The sequence below is a fragment of the Antrostomus carolinensis genome, unplaced genomic scaffold (genome assembly GCF_000700745.2).
Source record: "Antrostomus carolinensis isolate BGI_N321 unplaced genomic scaffold, ASM70074v2 scaffold24404, whole genome shotgun sequence".
Taxonomy (NCBI): domain Eukaryota; kingdom Metazoa; phylum Chordata; class Aves; order Caprimulgiformes; family Caprimulgidae; genus Antrostomus; species Antrostomus carolinensis.
Window position 1 is genome coordinate 34,413 of NW_010313169.1, and position 18,626 is coordinate 53,038.

Consider the following 18,626-nt stretch of genomic DNA (forward strand, 5'->3'; position numbering starts at 1 on the left):
TGTTCAATTACTCTATTTCAGGATATTGATTGGGTACAGACAGAGAAACATGTGTTTGAACAGGCATCCAGTAACCCATTCCTAGTTGGTTTACATTCATGCTTTCAAACAACAAGTCGGTAAGAAAGATCTGAAATTATTTTGTTTTAAAAATCTTGATCATTGTACTAACTGCTTCTCATAAAGCAAACATAACCGCTGCCATCACACAGTCAGTCATTTTTGGAAGGAAGCATTAGTATCATCAGGAGTTCAGTACCACAGCAAACCCAGTTCTAGTGGGGTAGCTTAGCCAGGGTGGTGCGGAGAAAAAGGTTTTCCAGGTCCAAATCTGAAGGGAGAAGATGAATGAGAACAAGGAGGAGCTGTGTGTCCTCTTCCTGAGCACAGGCCTCGTGGCTTCGGGAGCAGGAGGATGGTAGCAGAGTAGAACAGAGCTTTGCAGGAGATAGTTCACAATACCTGACTCTGCTGAGGGAGGCTGAATCAGTTCTCAGAGGGCAAACTGCAGTTCTCTGTTCTTCAAAACAGCAAAGAGTTGGGCTGCTCAGTAATAATACTTAAGCACCTACACATGCATGAAGTATTTCTTACCTGTGTCTTATGAGCCCTTAGCACATATTCATGAAGGATGTGACTTCATTTGAAAATGTGCTTAATAAACTCTGAGCTACTTTGAAATACTAGCTTTTTGTCCTTGTGTGCATGATCCAAAGTGGATTATGTGCTGCTTCTTTTGCAATTGGAATATGAAGAAGATCAAGGAGAACTTTTATGCCCATGCTTATGTATGTCACTAGGGAATTTGGATGCGTGAGGGTTCTGTGGTTTGGGTTTTTTTGTGTTCACAAGCACTTGTTTACTGTTACACTTTCATGATGCCTAGTACCTTACGTATCATAATCAGAAGGTAAAAGTCACTCTTATCTGGCTTACTTGAATGGTGTGCAGAGTGCAAACAGTTCTAATAGTGTTCATAGTTTTCATAGATTATCTAGTCACTTATCCTTGAGAACAATCTCTTGTTTATTACAAGGTTTATTATCAATTTTTAAAATACCAAGACACTCTACCCTTTCTTCATTTCCCAAACTTTCAACCTCTTAATAGTTATAGCCATAGAAAATAGCATTTTCCTATCAGGAAAAATATAGCTAAGATAAAGGAAGGAAGGAAAGAAGCTGTATGAAGAGCATTCTGAAGATACATGGACTAAGAAGTGTTTTGGAGCAGGGAGAAAGAATGATCTCCAAAAGTGACTGGATAAGGAATTGACAAAAAAAGTCTTGCAGACAGAAAAAAGAAAAACTCAGACAACTAACTGTTGTGAAAGGCCCTTTTAAGTTAAACCAACATTCACAAACACCTTCTCACCAAGTACTAAGTAGTATTGAACATCTAACATAAAAATTCAAGTGGTTGGGGGGGGTAAATTGTTGAGAATGAGGTTTCTTTTAAATACTGGAAACAAGAAAAAGGCTGAAGTCAGCAAAGACTGATGGTAGAAGGATCCTCTGTGTGCCCCTTTGGTAGTTATGCTGACATAGTTGAGCAGAAATAGAAAACAAATATGCTGAACGTAGTCAAAGCTTTCTGTATTGCCCTTGTACCTTTAGGAGTCCTGTTTTTCCAGCCCAGCTTCTCCCTGCAGTGAAACTATAGTTTTATGTTTATAGTTTCATGGATACAGCCATAATGTCATGAATTCACCATTTGGTTATAGCTGTAATGTTATAAAATCACAAGTATGACTTAATTACAGGAACAAAGACAAGCATGAAACCGATTTCAAGTGAATAAATTAATCAACATCAGATTGATTTAATTGGCCCAAAGAAAACAAGTTGTAATATGAGAACAGTTTGTATATAAATGTACTAATGGCGAGGGAAGTTCCAAAGGAACATGTTCTTTCTCTCAAATATAATTTTAAATAAATTTTAAAGATAAAATAAATGTGTACATAAAAAAAGATGCTAATTGATGCTAAATGTAGCTGTTTATGTTGTTTCAAATACTAATGATGCTTGTTTTATTATTGTAATAAAATATGTGCCTTGGCTTGCCCAGAATTGCCAGATAAGTGTCTTCCAAGGATGGTGACAATCAGAAATCTCCATCCTGTAAAACCATTGGTGTTTGAATAAATCCTTCTAGAAACAGCAAGGGCTACCAGTAGACACGCACTTCCATGCTTGAACATGACTTGACACAAGCAACTTTACAGGATCTGAATAGTGATAAAGCACTGGAAGCTCCTAAATAGGATAGGAAAGGTGGAAGCAAAAAATATTAGGAGTCCTGTAATAAAATACAAACGACATTGTTACCTATTTTATTTAGTGTTTATTTGGTTTTTAGTTTAGTGTTTATATTCTTGTGATTAGAATGGTCTGAGAGACTGGAGCGTGTGTTTTCTACATAGAATGTTTTCCAGTGTGTGAATATATGGAAAGGAGTTTTCAACTCATGGAAAATTAGGTGTATAAGGAAATACTGCCTCCTGGGACAGCCACAGCCTTCGTAAGAAACCCTCCCTCAGCGTGTTTCCATCCTGGAGGTCTCTCTGACCTTGGCAGCATTGCCTGGATCATATTTTCCCAAGGATTAAACCTTTCCTGCAAACTCTAATAGAAGTCTCTTTATTTGGCTGATTCCACCTATATTTCTTCCCCTACTGACTTTTCTCTTGTTTGTTTTGAGAAGACAGTTTCAAAAACTTGTTCTACAGAGGAACTCGTAAGCCTTGGTGCTGCAGCCTGTCTGTGCCCAGATCTTCCATTTAGTGAACGTGCCATGGAGAGAGTAGCAGAAGCTGCTCCATTACATGTCCTTTTAATTCACTTTTTTCTACAGATAAAGGTCTTGGCAAAGTCAGGGGAGGGTGGGATTTCATTATCTGTCCTGCTAGCTCACCAAATTTAGGTTTAACCTCTGATAAATAGTGGACATTTGTGAATTGAGTCTCTCAGTCCTCAAATGCTTTAGTCTCAGTCTATCCATACAAAACAGAACTCTCTTTTTTTCTTCTTCTAAGAATGACAGTGTGTTTCTTAACAGTGTATCAGGAAGAGTTCAGTGATGATCACAGGGTTTAACAGAAATAAATTTGTATATGTATATTAATAACACATTAGATATGTAACTTTTAAATTAAAACATATTATTGTCATATGCTCTTCAGATAAAACTGAATTTTTTTGGAAGTAAATTTGTGTTCCATCCAGGTCATGTGTCATGTCATCTTGCTTCCATTAGAGCTGCTTGAGCTTTTCAGGAACCGAAGCAGCACAAACAGCAAGCTTCATAGTTATATATTTAATTAGTATTACAAATGCTACAAAACATACTGATCTCTGTAATAATGCCTGATGGTAATTAATTATCATTAATGATAAAGTAATTTTTAAAAGCTGGTGATCTTTTAGTGGCAAAACCATATCAAAAATACAGTTGAGAAGTTTTGGATTTCGTCCATGCAGAAACCTTGACTTGTGTATATAAACCACATGTCATCTACAAAGCTGTTCAGATTTAATGTTGCAGCTTTTCTATTAAAAAAGAACAATATTTAATCAAGCAGAGTAACAATTTAATAATTATTACATCAGGAAAATCTGTGTCAAATTACTGATTGATTACCCTTTAATAAGAAGGGTTTGAATTTAAATTGATGCACCTTTTAAAGTATTTTTTAGTTGTAAAACTTTTTTCTTTTTTTTAATAATCAGCATTGTTTCAGGCAGGCTTTTTTTTAGTCAGTCAGTTGTTGTTCAAAGCACTGCACTCCCTGAGCAAAGGTAAACTGTGGGATTCTGTTCCGTAGAAGTCAATTAACATCACTGAATTAAGCAATAGTCATGTAACTATGTTGTTGTTCTGAAGTCTTTTTGCAAATAAATGACAACTTTACCTTTTTTTGATAACCTTTCGGTTTTGCCATGTCTCATCTTCTAGCATAGTTCTTCTCTTATTTCTAAGTCCCTCTTTAAAAAGCCAATATATCATTTTATGCTGAGGGTGTTTTTTACATCTGTCACCGAGTGAGTACCTCGTATTAGGCGAATGCTGTTGTCTGCTGTACTGTTTAAATAGTTCTGCAGGTTTCACCCCAAACAGTAGCCTGTTGTGTGCAGCTGCCTCCTCTTTACATTTAGTCTGTCATTTCAATAAATGGTATGATCCTGCACAATATGGATCAAATAAGTACTCTCTTTTTTCTCTGAAATAGTTTCTGTAACTATAAGAAATCTAGAAGTCTAATTGAAGAGTGGAAGTGAAAATGGCTCAAATTGGAAGGATCAGAATAATTTTTTCTTCTTGAGAGTTTCCTTGGAATCCATTAATTGTATTATATACTTTCAGATTGTTTCTTGTCATAGAGTATGTAAATGGAGGAGATCTTATGTTTCATATGCAAAGGCAAAGAAAACTTCCTGAAGAACACGCAAGGTATTTCACCAACACACTTATCGTGGGGTTTCTGTGTTGTAGTTGTTTAATGCTGTATGAAATGCTTTCCAAACTTTATTTCATAAGAGAATATGAATAGCAAAGAAAGAACAAAAAGTTGATTCTTAAGTTTAGAATGTTCTGCCCTGGGAAGAAATGTTAATTTTATTTTTTGAACGATTTTTTTTTTGTTTTTAAAGAAAGTAAGAATTTGTGAAGTACTAACAGTTCTTTCTATTTACTTTTGTTTGCTACTTCATATTTAGGTAATGCTTCTTTGATCTGTTGATAGAAGATGAAACTATTCTGCTTATTTTGGTATACACTGAATGAATACAGTGTTGATAGGAGAAGATTAGAAATCTATTTTGCACGGCTTTGCACTACATAGTCTCATTGTAAATCTTAAGCTGAAAATACAGATCATCTATGTCATACTTGGAATTTTCAGAAAAAATTCTGTAGGTTAAAGAATAAATACTTTCTTAATTAGTAGAATGAAAAAATAATTTCCCACATTTAATTTAAGGAATAGTTTTACAGTATATGAGATCAGTATCCTTATGAATAAGTGTCGCTGCTTTTTAGTATTCTGTTGATAGAGAGAAGCTGACAGTCAAGTGATGTTTTAAGAACAGATTTTTTTAAACTGCACTAGTAGCTCTTGTGCAATCTTAATGCTAATTTGAATTTTCTCTTTTTTAATTTCAGGTTTTATGCTGCTGAAATTTGTATTGCTCTAAACTTCCTACATGAAAGAGGCATAATCTACAGAGATTTAAAACTAGACAATGTTCTTTTAGATGCAGAGGGTCATATCAAGCTAACAGATTATGGCATGTGCAAGGTAGGATGTTTCTCTCTTGTCATTCAGAAATATGTATCTCTGGTTATGCTTTTAAGTCAACCACTGCAGCCAGTGATATTAAGAGAAAACTGAGAAAATTTATCCTTATCTTTTCACTAACACCAGTGTTACTGAGCCCAGAATTTGGTTGTGGAATAGGAACTTTATTCTGAAAAATGACTGTTGAAGAATAGAACCACGTTTGTAATTTTTGTCTCTTTTTTATTTTTTAACTTCTTTCAGACTATAGTTAAGGCATGTAATGGTGATATAATGAGGAGAGCTTGTCTCATTCCTTCCTTAGAATAAATATTGCACCAGTTTCTACGGATTTTGGACTAGATGCTGGACTAGAATGTTTCTCCACTATCAAAAGTGCAGAGGTTGTGGGGCTTCATTTGGAATACAGAGAGTTTGATTCCTTCATTCCTAAAAATAGAAGGTTTTTTCCCAACATCTGTTTGAAAATTGGGTTTTGTCTGAAATTTTTTAAAAATGTATCTGTAAAGAGTAAGCAAATGTTGTTACAAATGATTTGTGACTCAGTTTTAATTAATTTGCTGATGATAAATTGTAAAGTCATAAGCCAGCGTTGAGCACTGTGAGCATGTATTTTCCTCTGGCATTGCCTTTTTGAGAGGAAGGTCTTTAGATTCCCTAGCTAAGTTGGCTTTATAAGTCTAATTAAGGGAAATTCCCAGAAAAGGAGCTCGGCTTTTAATTTATGAAATTATTTATGCATGTAGGAAGGTTTGGGCCCTGGTGACACTACAAGCACTTTCTGTGGGACACCAAATTATATTGCACCAGAGATTCTCAGAGGAGAAGAATATGGTAAGCTCTGACTAAACAATTTGTGGTTATAATAAATCACAAAGCAAAATTGTAATTGTAGGTTGGCTCAAATACAATTATTTTTAGATTTCCACAATTTTGTGCCATTATATGTTGAGAAAATTGAATGTGTATTGACAGTCTAATTTTTTCTGAAACGATAAGTTTATTTTTTTCTCTTGCAATCACTCATTTCAGCTTCTTTTAAATCATATTTACCCTGAAAATTAATTATTAAATTATACTGTAGCAAAACCAAGTCTGTTCCTTGAAGAACTTAACATCCCAGCTACTTTTGTCCTCCAGAAAAGGTTATAGAAGTTATTGCTCATGCAGAATTCAAAGTATAATAATCTTTTTAACCAGTGTTGTTGTTTGTCAACTGATCTGGTCAATAGGTTGAATCTGTAATTTAGTTATATAAGATACTGTAATGTTCAACTTCTTTAAAAAAAAACCCCAAAAAACCCAAAACCAACCTCCTCTCCAGATTACCTTTTCTAATCCCAATTTAGAAGATTTTCATGCTCATCCCCCAGTGCTAGTGTCAGGCATGATGTCTGTGGCTTCAAAGTAAGAGAATTTCACTATTTTGTAGAACCAGGCCATTAATATTTATTTATATGAGAGATAATTAACACCTAAATTCAAGGAGTACTGGCTGAAAATCTGCTCTGTGAATATTTACAGGGTTCAGTGTGGACTGGTGGGCTCTCGGTGTGTTGATGTTTGAAATGATGGCAGGAAGGTCTCCATTTGATATTATTACTGACAATCCAGACATGAACACTGAAGATTACCTCTTCCAAGGTACAGTAATTTTAATTTATGGGTTTTTTTCTTTCTTGGGGGAGAACTAATGAAAATCAGCAGTTCCAGTAGGACAGTTAGGTTTTCCTCTTTCATTGTTATCCCATAGCTGCCTGTAGATCTACTGCAGATAAAGGATCCCAGTATTTCCAGTTCTTCATCTCAGGAATTTATTTTGTTGAACTCAGATAAAATGGTCTGGAATTAGGAAGCCTTCTTTAGACAATAACTTATTATTTTTTTTTTAAATGTCCTTAGTTCAGAAATAACAGACAGAAATTGTATGGAATGGTGTCTTTGTTAAAAGGCAGTCCACAGGCCAAGAATTAGTTTCAAAATTCAGTGCTACATGAGAGGATAGGAGGATCTTTCTTAACAGAAACTCATCAACCTGTAGTTTTGGTCCATCTAATTTTTTTTTTTACTGCTGATGAAATTAATATAACTTTTTTTAGCAATTTTGTCTTTCAAGAATAATGATGTATGAATTTTTCTAAACAAAAGTAGTAACACTTGCCATATTTATTACAAGAGAAACTTCAGAGTTGCCTACTCTCTAATATGCAGAACTATTCTTTAAACTAGTTACTGGCATTATGTAGCAGAATCTGCCGTAGCCTTCTTGACAAGCCTAATGTTAAATTAATTACTGCTTAAAATCACACTTTTCCATACACTGAGGACACTGGAAATGTTTTACTCCCTGTTTACCCAACAAACAATAGAAAAAGATAATGAAGCGAACATTTCTTTTAGGAAATTTTGAAATGCCAGTATAACACTGCCTTGAATTACTGTAGCTCCTTTTGTTTGCATTATTTTAAATAATTACCATATCATCCCATTTTCCAAATGGTAACATATTTAAATAATATAGTGTTTGTATTGAAATCATGGTCAATGTCATAAACCAAAAAACAATATTGCTGTTTTTAAACCTGTAACAGTTATTCTTGAGAAGCCAATCCGGATTCCAAGGTTTCTTTCTGTCAAGGCTTCCCATGTGTTAAAAGGATTTTTAAACAAGGTAAATAACATTCTCTTATTTTTAGCATCTAAGATCTGGAAGTCAGAACTTCCCGTTGAAAGCAATACAGTTAAGAAGTTAATCTGCTTACTATTAAGAAAACCTATAAAACCTTGGTATCCTCTATGTTAAAAAAAACCCCACTACTTAGTTGCTAATTTCCTGAGGGAATTCCCCAGCACAGAGTTGATTTAAAAGCCTGCACCTAGTGGGAAAAAATAACTATAGGCTTGTTTATAAACTCTTTTCTGTAATACTTACTTATTTAATTAAGCTGATTGAAATCTGTAGAACCATTATAATTTTTTAATGGAGTAAAGAAGGGTATGAATTAGACATTACTAAATAAATCTAGATTTATTTTTATTTTAAGAAGTTGTAAAATCTAATTTAAAAATGAAATTTCAAACAAACTTTGTCCAAAAAAAAAAAAAAAAGAAAATAGAATGAAAACCCCTTGATAGCCATAATATGTGTATCTTGGCAGCAGTTTGCATAGTAATAGGGAATACTGGAGTCATGTATGTGGGCTTTTGGGAAGCATGGACTGTAACTGGCTTGGAGTATGTCATATGAGTTTCTGTGTTTTCCACAGGATCCCAAAGAAAGGCTTGGTTGTCAGCCACAGACGGGATTTTCTGATATCAAGTCTCATACATTTTTCCGCAGCATAGACTGGGATCTGGTAAAAATAATAATTACTTCTGTTTATATGTGTTCAAAAGGAATATTCTTTTAGTTTATTAATTGTGTGTGTATGTAACAACCCCTTTAAAAACAGTGAAATTCGATTCCACAAACATAAAAGCTATTTTCCTTTCTCTAGGTGACACAACATATGGAAACAAGCTCTATTTCATGACCAAAACTCTGGCTTGCTTCCAAACTCTAAGAATGGTTACAACTTGCGGGTATTGTTTTTAAGATAAATGGTGAATTTCAGAGAACATCTTAAAAAAACATATTAAAGCCTTGGTGGAACCATTTATTGCTTGGTTTCTGCACACTCATGCACTGGGTTCTGCTGCTGTGGAATTTACTCAGCACACACACAAGGTACCTGCAATTGTAGCGTGAAGGGCTGCATAGATTTCCAGTATGAGAATTTAGTGCCTTGCTATTCTGGGTTGTCATTTCATATCGTCCTATTAGTAAACACTTCAAGCTGCATTGAAAAAGGAAAGACAGACTCCTGGAATGCTATTCTGGTACTTAATTTCTCTTGTTGATTAGAAACCTTTCTGCCTTGACAAGGTTAGTAGTTAACACAGCCAACAGACTAAGTGTCATGAGACCAGTTTAGATACAACCATGGAAGATGAGGCGCTTCAGGTACTGGAAGCATTTGTTGTCTACATTTAGTACGTTAAAAAAAACCAAAACAAACCACCAGTGGATTTACAAATTACATAATTTTTTAAATCAGTAGGATTATTCTGGTAGGTAACAGGGTTTAGTAACAGGAGTAGGCGTGAGTATGATCAGGTCCTTTTTCTTAAGGAGGTGGCTTGAAAGCAGTGTGGTTATTTCAAATGATTCTCTGATTATTACTTTCAGGTTTTCTTTATTACTGCTGGTGTGAGGGAAGTTTTTAGTTCCTCCTGGAGTAGATGACTTGCATTTCAGTGGTTTTGCAGGCATAAAGTTTTATTGAAATTGTAGTTTTTGTAAAAGCTTCTGTTGGTAATTGTGCCTACTTCTGTCTTTATCATAGAAAACCATCACAGAAATGACGTTGTGTTTATTGACACTTGAGCAATAACCCAGTTAAGTCAGGACCGCTGCCTTCTCAGCATTACATTTGTTAATACCCAGTTGAACAGTGAAAAAATACACGTGTAATATCTTGCTAGTCCTAGGAAGCCCACAGTAAGTGTAGAAACAGGCAGGCAGCAGCGCCTGGAGTAACATGACAGGGGTTCAGAGGAGAGCAAACTGCACAGTGACATTTCTCCTTTGAAGCTGCTGTTGAGACCTTCATTGTTAACATTCTTCAGAGAAGACACCCACTACACAAGGAGCCAGTGTTGTAAAATACTTGGCAATACTTAAAAATTACTCATATAATGAAGACTGTTTTTAATTTTGTCAGACATCCCTTGTTTTGTATTCTCTTTTAAGCCTGTTATTTTTCATGATGTCAGGTACCTAGTGCTGATGTAATGCATCTTGCTCGAGTTTGTGGTGGAGCATAAATGTCAGATACTGCAGGGTTTCTGTTCTGTTTTGCAGAGTTTTTTGAGAGAGTAGATTGCTGGATTTGTATTGTTTACTTGAATAAGAAACTCTTAATTGCAATTGGTACTTCTTGGTCAAGACTTATGTTATGATTTTTTAAATTTTTTTTTTTTGTCTGAAAGCTTTGTTATTAAACATCTATTAAAAAAAGAATTGAAAGATTTAGGTTGTTGTCTGTGCTGTTCTGTGATATGGACAGTGCTGTTCAGGAGGATCTAAAATGTCAGATAAGTTTTAAGCTAAATTACTAGTAAGAGTGTTGGGAAATATATATGGAAGAAAATGAAAATATATTTGGAAAGCTTTTGTAATTATTAGAATTTTCTTTGAAATGCAGGCGATGAGTAGAAAAGATTTTGACTTAAAAGCTTTTCCAAATCTTTTCAAGTTGAAACACAAGGGAACAAGTGTCTATTGCTGACTAAATTTTTTTTCTGTATGAAGCCTGAGTTAAATGGAAAAATAAATAGTGGTAAGGTGAGCCCGTATACCCATAAACATTTTTTTCCTAGTGTTAGTAATTTGAGTTGTGTGTGGCACAGCTAAGAACATTTGAGATTACTCACTCTGCATGTGGGATGGCTTAACAGCATTCAGGGAAGTAACAAGACAACCTTATTTATTTATTTATTTATTTATTTAATTGTTTCAGTACTTGAAGTCTGTTCTTATCCTAGTGTCTGGTTTTATGGTATTTATCCACTATATACTGAAAAAAGAACTACAGAGCCATGGCTCCTGTTAGCTGTTTACAGACGCAGTAAGGTTTTTTCTAGAACTGTACCAACATATTTTTTTTCACTCATTTTTCTCAAGTTAAAGGCTGCAAGTTCACTGTATGATTTATTTAAGAGCGCTTTTATGCTTTACTGAGTGTAACATGAAAGAGGCAGTCTGATGTCTAACATCTAGATGAATGCCTTGCTGTTAGTGCGGAGCTGCGACTGACTCATAATGACAATCTCACCACCCTACTTCCACTTTTAAATATTCATTTTGCTGTTTCTTTCACGCTGCCATTCTTGTTTGGGAGGAGCCAATTTTGTCTTCCTTACAACTTCCATTTCATGATGCTTCTGGAGATGTTGATGGGATGTTGATCTATTGGGATTCACTACCCAGTTACAGTTTCATGGTTTCCCCCATCTCCATCAGTACTCCTCATGCACTTAAACCTGGAACACAAGCTTTTTCTCTGATTGATCACCTTTTTGCTATTTACTCTGATGTCCTGGCCTAAAACCAGGTTTCCTACCCATATCAGTAATATAAGTAATCATTTTAGTCACTGGTAACTAATTTTCACTTATGTTATGCTCACCTGGGTATTTTTAAGTTAGATTATGGAGGTTGTAACTTTTTTTTTAGTGATTATAAATTTTAGAATTACAACGTTGGTATCTGTGCTACTACAAATTTGTCTACATGACAGATTTTGTCTCTGCTCTGTGGTGGTAAGAATGAGGTTAACGGCTAATTCAAGTAAATTACGTACTCTGTATAATGTGTTGTGGTTAATCTGGCCCAAGTTTCCCTTCCTGCTAAATATAACCAGTAGCTTTCCCATTCTTGTATGCTTATATTCCTAAATTGCCAGTTTTACTAATTACAGTCTTATGTCCCCTGCAACTCCGTGGAACATTAAATTAGAAATCTGAGTCTTAATATCTAAATGACAGTTGCAGTTTTTATTTATTGTTAGGGTGCTTTAGTTTGCCATATTTGCCCCAAAAGCAGAAAAACTATGGGAATTGCTGGTAGATTGCTGGAAATACTAGTGTAGAAAGTGAACGAAAAGTGAAACTTTGTGGTGAATTGTTTAAATCTCAGAAGAAGCACTTAAGTTCAGTGTGGCTGATGAGACGGTTTAGCTTTAATCAGTGGAAGAGAATGCAGACACAATGCAAACTGCAGAGACAGTTTCCTTCAAATGGATCTCACCTTACTGGCAGCTTCACAGGAATTAACATTAACAGAAAACTGGGCTTTGCTTCTGCAAGAGCAGATACCAAACGATGTTTAAAAAAAGTAAGAATTGCAACTGGTACTAAACACTGTCTAGTACTTGGTATTTCAAAATTGTGAAGCAGAAAGAAGACTCTCTGCTCCTTTCCCAGCAAAAGGTGTGTAGTGGTGGGCTAATAACCTGTAGCCTGATTAATGTACTGTAATTTTAAAATGAAAATTATGAAAACAAAACTTCAAGGAATTTCAATCTCCATACAAAACCACACATTAAACAGGCTTGTCACTGTGTCATATGCTGCTGTTACCACTGAGGGTGTGTTGCATGAGAACAGATCATGATTTTCGATTTTCCATTAGTGTCATTAGGTCTCTTCCAGGGGGAGTTTTGAATGTTGATTTTCTATCTGATATTTCTCTAGAGGAACGGTGACCTCCAGTGGCCAGCAAGGCTGACCCAGACTGTACATACCACCTAGGCCAAAACAGATCAGAGTAATGATCAAGTCTGGTAGCCTGTCTCTGTCAAAGCCAATACCAGAAGCTTCAGAGGAAGGTAAAAATGGTTCCAAATGCTCCTAGTCTACAATGTGTCACATACAGATAACTAACTTCCTTCTGATTCGTATAGTGGTCAGTTTTATGCCCTGTAGATTAATATAATCTCTCCAAAATTCAGAGAAGGCAGGAAGACATAATTAAACCAGGATTTAATTCTGAAATAACTAGCAGTTTATTCTTTAATCAATTGCATGCTGATCAGTGTCATTACCAAACGGAAAATGTTTAGTGGTAAATGAGGTACATGACATAATTTGACCTTCACTCTCCCTGAAAACGTCTTTTCTGCCCATACATAAAAACACAATTTTGTACTAGGCTCAATTTAAGCTTTATACAGAATTTTCAAGTAATTTAATAAGGCTCTTTAAGTTACCAAGCTTGCTAATTCCATAGTCTGACTTGCTGTTATCACTGAAGGCTGAGCTGTTGTTCTTGCAGAGGCAATATATTTGTGAAATGGTCTATGGCCTGTCTGGAAGCTTTGAAAGCTGCACTCTGAAAATAGCCACGCTGGCAAATGTGTTCTAAGCAGTAATCAGAAAAGATATTGAGAGATACATATGCCAACACTGAAAAACACAATTCTCACAATTTTTTTTTTTTGCATTCTTATCTCAGAAACTCTTCTATCACTTTATTCTACAGGCAGTGTAATGACTTGAATCCATTTTTGGGTCCAGGATTGGTGTGCGTAGTCAGAGCCTCCTTCAATTAAAGGAGTTTTGCATGAATGCAGCATATCAATTAAGCAAACGTTTTGCAGAATGAGCATTTTTAGATGGTTGTAAATAGAAGAATTGTGAAAATATATGGTTATCTATTACGTATAACATAGCTATAGTTATAACTATTGCTAAATTGGCACTCTAGGGCCAAATTAAAATATTCACTTTCCTTAATGTTCAATAACAACTCTCAAAGTGTTGCTGCGAGAATTACATTCTTTTTACAAAATACACAAAATTTAGTAGCATCTATAAGCATATCTATATATAAAAAGTAAAACTGCAGTTGATTAAAAAAGCATATTTTATGAGGCAATATATGCTAGCATCTTTATTGAGATGGTATGTTTAATTGCCAGTTTAATCATTTGCCATGCCTTACCTTGTAACGAGCATGCTGGTTATCCTTTTGACGTTGGGTTTCTCATGAACCTCTGTTTTCTCAGCCTGATGTCTGGCTGACAAGCACTAGAGTCTGATCCTAAAAATTCTGTGGATTTTTAATGTCAATTTGTGAGCTAATTTTAAGACTTCTGTGTATGACATTTTCTTATTTAATGCTTAATGAACACGATGATTCTTTACTTATTGAGTAATAAGATTTCTTCATGGCCATTGTGCCCGTGAAGAGTTTTGCCATAGCTCTCATTAATAGGTAGATGTAAGGATCCTGTATTTGGAATGAAAGACACTACCAATTGCTTTTAGTTCTACTGTTTTTCTCTTGACATTTACTGCAGCACACAGATATTTTGGTTTTCTTACTATTTCTAATCAGTGAGGCATTGGAAATGCATGAAGGTACAGCTTACACCTTCTAAAATGTTACACTTTTTCATAATTCTTCTCTAGCATTAATGCATTTCTTGTTACCTTTGTCACCTTCCATCCCTGAATTACATGTTTTTAGTATGAGGCGTTACCTCAGCACGCTGACAGCTCTGGACATTACTATTTGGTAAATCATCTTTCCATAAAACACATAGATATTTGTAGAACAAACTTAACTAAAATCATGTGTTTAGCAAAGAAATGTCTTTGAAATGCTGTGAATTTCTAGTTAGACTAAAAAGTGTTTGAAAAATCAGCTGTTCTGGTTGTGTGTTACCAGTGTGGTTCACTTCACACAGGTTTTATTATTGAAGTTCCTGTCCTGGATGCGAAGCACTATTTTTCACCTGTTACTGATTTTTCAGAGTAGAATGCTCTGAAGTAGCTGGGTGGCTGGTATGAAGGATCTGAGCAGTAGCTGTCACTTGGCTCTTGCATGGTCTGTTTAGTATGTGACAGAACCAGTTTGCATGTTCCTGGACTGTGTGGATCGGCAAACGCCGATTTGCAACCAGAGAGTTTCAGTATTGACTGAAGTCGTACGTTGCACATGAGATTTTTTTTTCTTCCCTCTTTATGAAGCAGAAGAGAGCTTTCTTTGGTTTGATAGATACTCTGTATATTAGGGTGTGGTATGATATTGCAAGTCATGATGAAGAGGATTTTGCTCACAAAAGCAAGTGGTGTATAATTAATAACTTCAGGAAAAATGTGAGAAGTATAAATCCATTCAAATAATTCATAGTCAATTCTACAAGAGCTCCATTGGTTTACTGGTTATAATATTTCACATGGGAGACTCAGTAATATGATAGATGTAACATGTAGAAAGCACTTGTATTACTTGTCATTTGTGGTTAAAAAGTGATTTAGCTGCAAGAACTTAGCTGGCCATGTCAAATCACAAAACATGATTGTTGAGTGGTTTTGATAACGCAGGTTCAGTGTATCAGCTGGATCAATTGTTCAGGCTTCCACCAGCTTCCAAAAGTTAAAACTCCTATCTGTGATTTTCCACTGGGCCTGGAACTATGACTGTTTGAAAACAAGATAAAAAAGGTAGATTTCTTCTTGCACATTTTTGGAACTGCTCTGGGTACTGATTTAAACAAATAATATTTAATTTGTCATCAGCTTCTCTATCACTCAAACCTGTGATAGAAGTGATCTAATAACCCTGGAGGACAGCAGGGGTTTGCCTTAATCAGAAAACTATAGACACTCTTGAACGTGTTACTGGTACTGCAAATGAGAAAGGGTTCTAATACAACAGCATAATTTGAGTAAAAAAAATAAATTTCTCATGTTTTATTGACTATCCCTGCTGAGGAAGATTAATTTGTGTTTCCAGTTCTTGTAGCAGGAAATACTGTAAGTAGATGTATTCGTGGTTAAATTTTAATTGCAGAATGAAATTCTGGGCTGCTTTAGCTATTTTGTTGATTAGCACTACTTGTTTTTAATGATTTAATCACCCACACAGCTAGTGATTGATCAGGACTTCAGTATTGCTTAGTTCTTTGTTCTGTGCTGGAATTAACATGGACAAGTAAGTCTGGTTATGTTGATTTGATGTAATCTACGAGGCTGCCTTTACAAGAGGCCACTTTAGAGGAGCTTATAAAAGGGAAAATGAGTTTTATTGTAGGAAAGCATCTCAGCTTGAATGCAAAGCTTCTGGAGTGTGTTCTCAGTTCAGAAACTGTTGAGCCAGATGTATATAGCAACAAAGTTTTTTCCTAATATACAGGGGAAAGAGACTTGGGAAGCAGCTTTTTCTATAGTCTTAAAAAGTTATTAATTTCTGATAATTTTTCACATTTTTGTATTTAAACTACAGCAGTAGGATAAACAGGACGAGCATATTCCATTTAGTGTCAAATCTACTAGTCTAAAACTTAACGTCAGGTTGTATTTAATGTGTTTGTCTTCTACCAGTATGAAACTCGACAACAGTGAGTTTTCTGTGCATGCACTGTTGAACCAATGTATGTTGATGTTCTTCAGGAATTTTGTAAATATTCAATATTTTAATTTTTCCCCTCCCCTCTTTTTTTCTTAGCTGGAAAAGAAGCAAGCAACCCCTCCGTTTCAGCCTCAGATCACAGACGATTATGGTTTGGATAACTTTGATACACAGTTCACCAGCGAACCTGTGCAGCTAACCCCAGATGATGAGTATGTTTGTGTCTTTTTCCCTTAAATACAATTGCATATTAAGAAATTAATTTATAAATTACTTGAAAATCACTAAGAAGAGACTATGTAGTATCTAATTGCTGAGGAATGCAGCAGTTTGGAGAGGGATCCAGGCTTTTTTGCCTTTTTTTTTCCTTCCCTCAAGGTGCATTTTTCTTTCAAGGCTTGTGTGTGACATTAATGCCAGGTGGCACTTAGAATACACCTTGTAAAGAACTTTAAAATGTTCTTTCTCATTAAAGAGCATAGTAGTGTGTGGTTTGTTTTGAAATTTTTGTGCTATTCTATTAAAAATATAATGAAACTTTCTGCTGCTTACTTAGCATTTTGACACAGAAGTGAAATGAATCAAATGAAATTTTGGGTTTATTAAAAATCTGAGACTCAGAATCCTGAATCTGTGTAGCCAGGATTTTCAGGTAAGCTTTACTGTGAGAGAGTAGCAAAGATTTGCGTGTTATACACTTACATTTTCACTAAGTATTTTATTTATGTTTGTTTTTTTCCTTACCTGACGGGATGCCCTCTGCTGAAAAGTACAGTGCATTCTTTTCCAAATGTTTCCAGCCTGTTGTCCTGTTCCCTGGTTTCATCTTTGCAGAAAACATATTTCTTAAATTTCCAGCACTTTGCATTCTTCCCAATTTCTAACTGAAGTCTGTAGAGCTGCTGATTGATGGTGCTCTAGAATGAGCATTTGGTCTAATCAGATGTTTAATAAAGCTGATTCTAAAGTGTTGCTTTTGGATACTGGGATAAAACATGAAATATTTCTATGTTCAGAGAGTTTTTTCACATTTATTGTTGCTTCTGTACAACTTCATATGCAGACATATTTCTGTCAGGTATTTTGTTGTTACTCAAAGAAAAAGTACAGAAACAAAAACAGCATTTGCAATTGATAAAACTAAATCAATGCTTTTATTTGTTTTTTTCAGAGATGTAATAAAGCGAATAGACCAGTCAGAATTTGAAGGATTTGAATATATTAATCCATTGTTGCTGTCAACAGAAGAAACAGTATGAAGGAATGACATCTTTGTTGTGGACAATGTGAATGACCTTTAAATTTATCCTTAAATACAGTATATGCATGCGAGGCGGGGGACTGTAAGATTTTGGATGGAGACCAATGATTAAAAAAAAAATAATAATTGCTGCTGAAAATCAAAGAAGAGAAATAATGACTTTGGTGGGTGTCTTCTGCCACTTAGTGATTCTTAAGGTCTGGGCACTGACAGAACTGCCTTCATTAATGAAGGAATTTGTATTTTGTGCCTGTTTTATGAAGGATTGAAACATTCATTGCATCCCTGGAAAAGGAGATTCTGAAAAACTTTTGAGATCTACACACTTTCTACAAACATTTGATGCAATGAGCTACCAGTTGAAGAATATTACAGTGTAACATCCTGAAGAATAAAATATATTATGGTGGTGTTGAAGCTTATTTTTTGATGCCTTTTTTCACAAGTGGTACCTGTCAAAACGTCTCAGATATATATAAAAGGAGTTGTGTTTTATTAGCAATCAAAACATAAATTTGGGTACAAGATTTAAGTGCCTAAATGGATAAACTGCATTGAAGAATTATTACATATTTGGAACATTCTTAAACCTGGTAAGTTCTGCTTGTTAATATTAAGTAACTATTTACATTTGAAATCTACAGTTCACAGCTGTGGCCTAATGTTCATTTGCATCTTTATAGAATTTGAAATGCAGAGTGAGTCAGCAATATTAATTCCCAATTAGAATTGATGGTATCAATTTCAAAATCTGTTTGAAACCCCAAATTTACCAAAATGTATAGATTGAAGAAAACTAAATTTGCACACAAAAGATTTCTGAAAATATTTAAGCAGTGCCTACACCTACGATTATTTTGTGTTGTATATTAGATTTTTGAAAAGTATTTTTGTCAGCAGTACAAATATTCAGAAATAGAGCAAAAGCATAATAAAGCATAGCCTTAAAGTTTAATTAGCAAATCTAGAATAACCATAATATAAAATACACTTTCCTGATAAAGCACACCTCCTACTTATGATAAACTGTCTGCTTAGAATTACTCAGTGTATATTAATAACTAATCATTCTACATAAAAGAATGGGATGTTTTGGTAAAATGATT

General features: G+C 34.9%; 1 protein-coding gene across 2 annotated transcripts in view; it reads left to right on the forward strand.

Annotated features, from left to right (window-relative positions):
* LOC104524406 (protein kinase C zeta type) overlaps positions 1-17,942 on the forward strand; it is a 51,537-nt gene extending 33,595 nt beyond the window's left edge. For both annotated transcript variants that reach the window (XM_010167272.1, XM_010167273.1), the window contains exons 10-18: positions 22-119; positions 4,366-4,452; positions 5,164-5,299; positions 6,046-6,133; positions 6,824-6,943; positions 7,891-7,970; positions 8,566-8,655; positions 16,356-16,471; positions 17,431-17,942. In XM_010167272.1, the coding sequence (XP_010165574.1) occupies positions 22-119; positions 4,366-4,452; positions 5,164-5,299; positions 6,046-6,133; positions 6,824-6,943; positions 7,891-7,970; positions 8,566-8,655; positions 16,356-16,471; positions 17,431-17,518 (903 nt within the window). In that variant the 3' untranslated portion in view covers positions 17,519-17,942. The remainder of the gene's footprint in view (positions 1-21; positions 120-4,365; positions 4,453-5,163; positions 5,300-6,045; positions 6,134-6,823; positions 6,944-7,890; positions 7,971-8,565; positions 8,656-16,355; positions 16,472-17,430) is intronic.
* Positions 17,943-18,626: the final 684 nt, after the last annotated feature.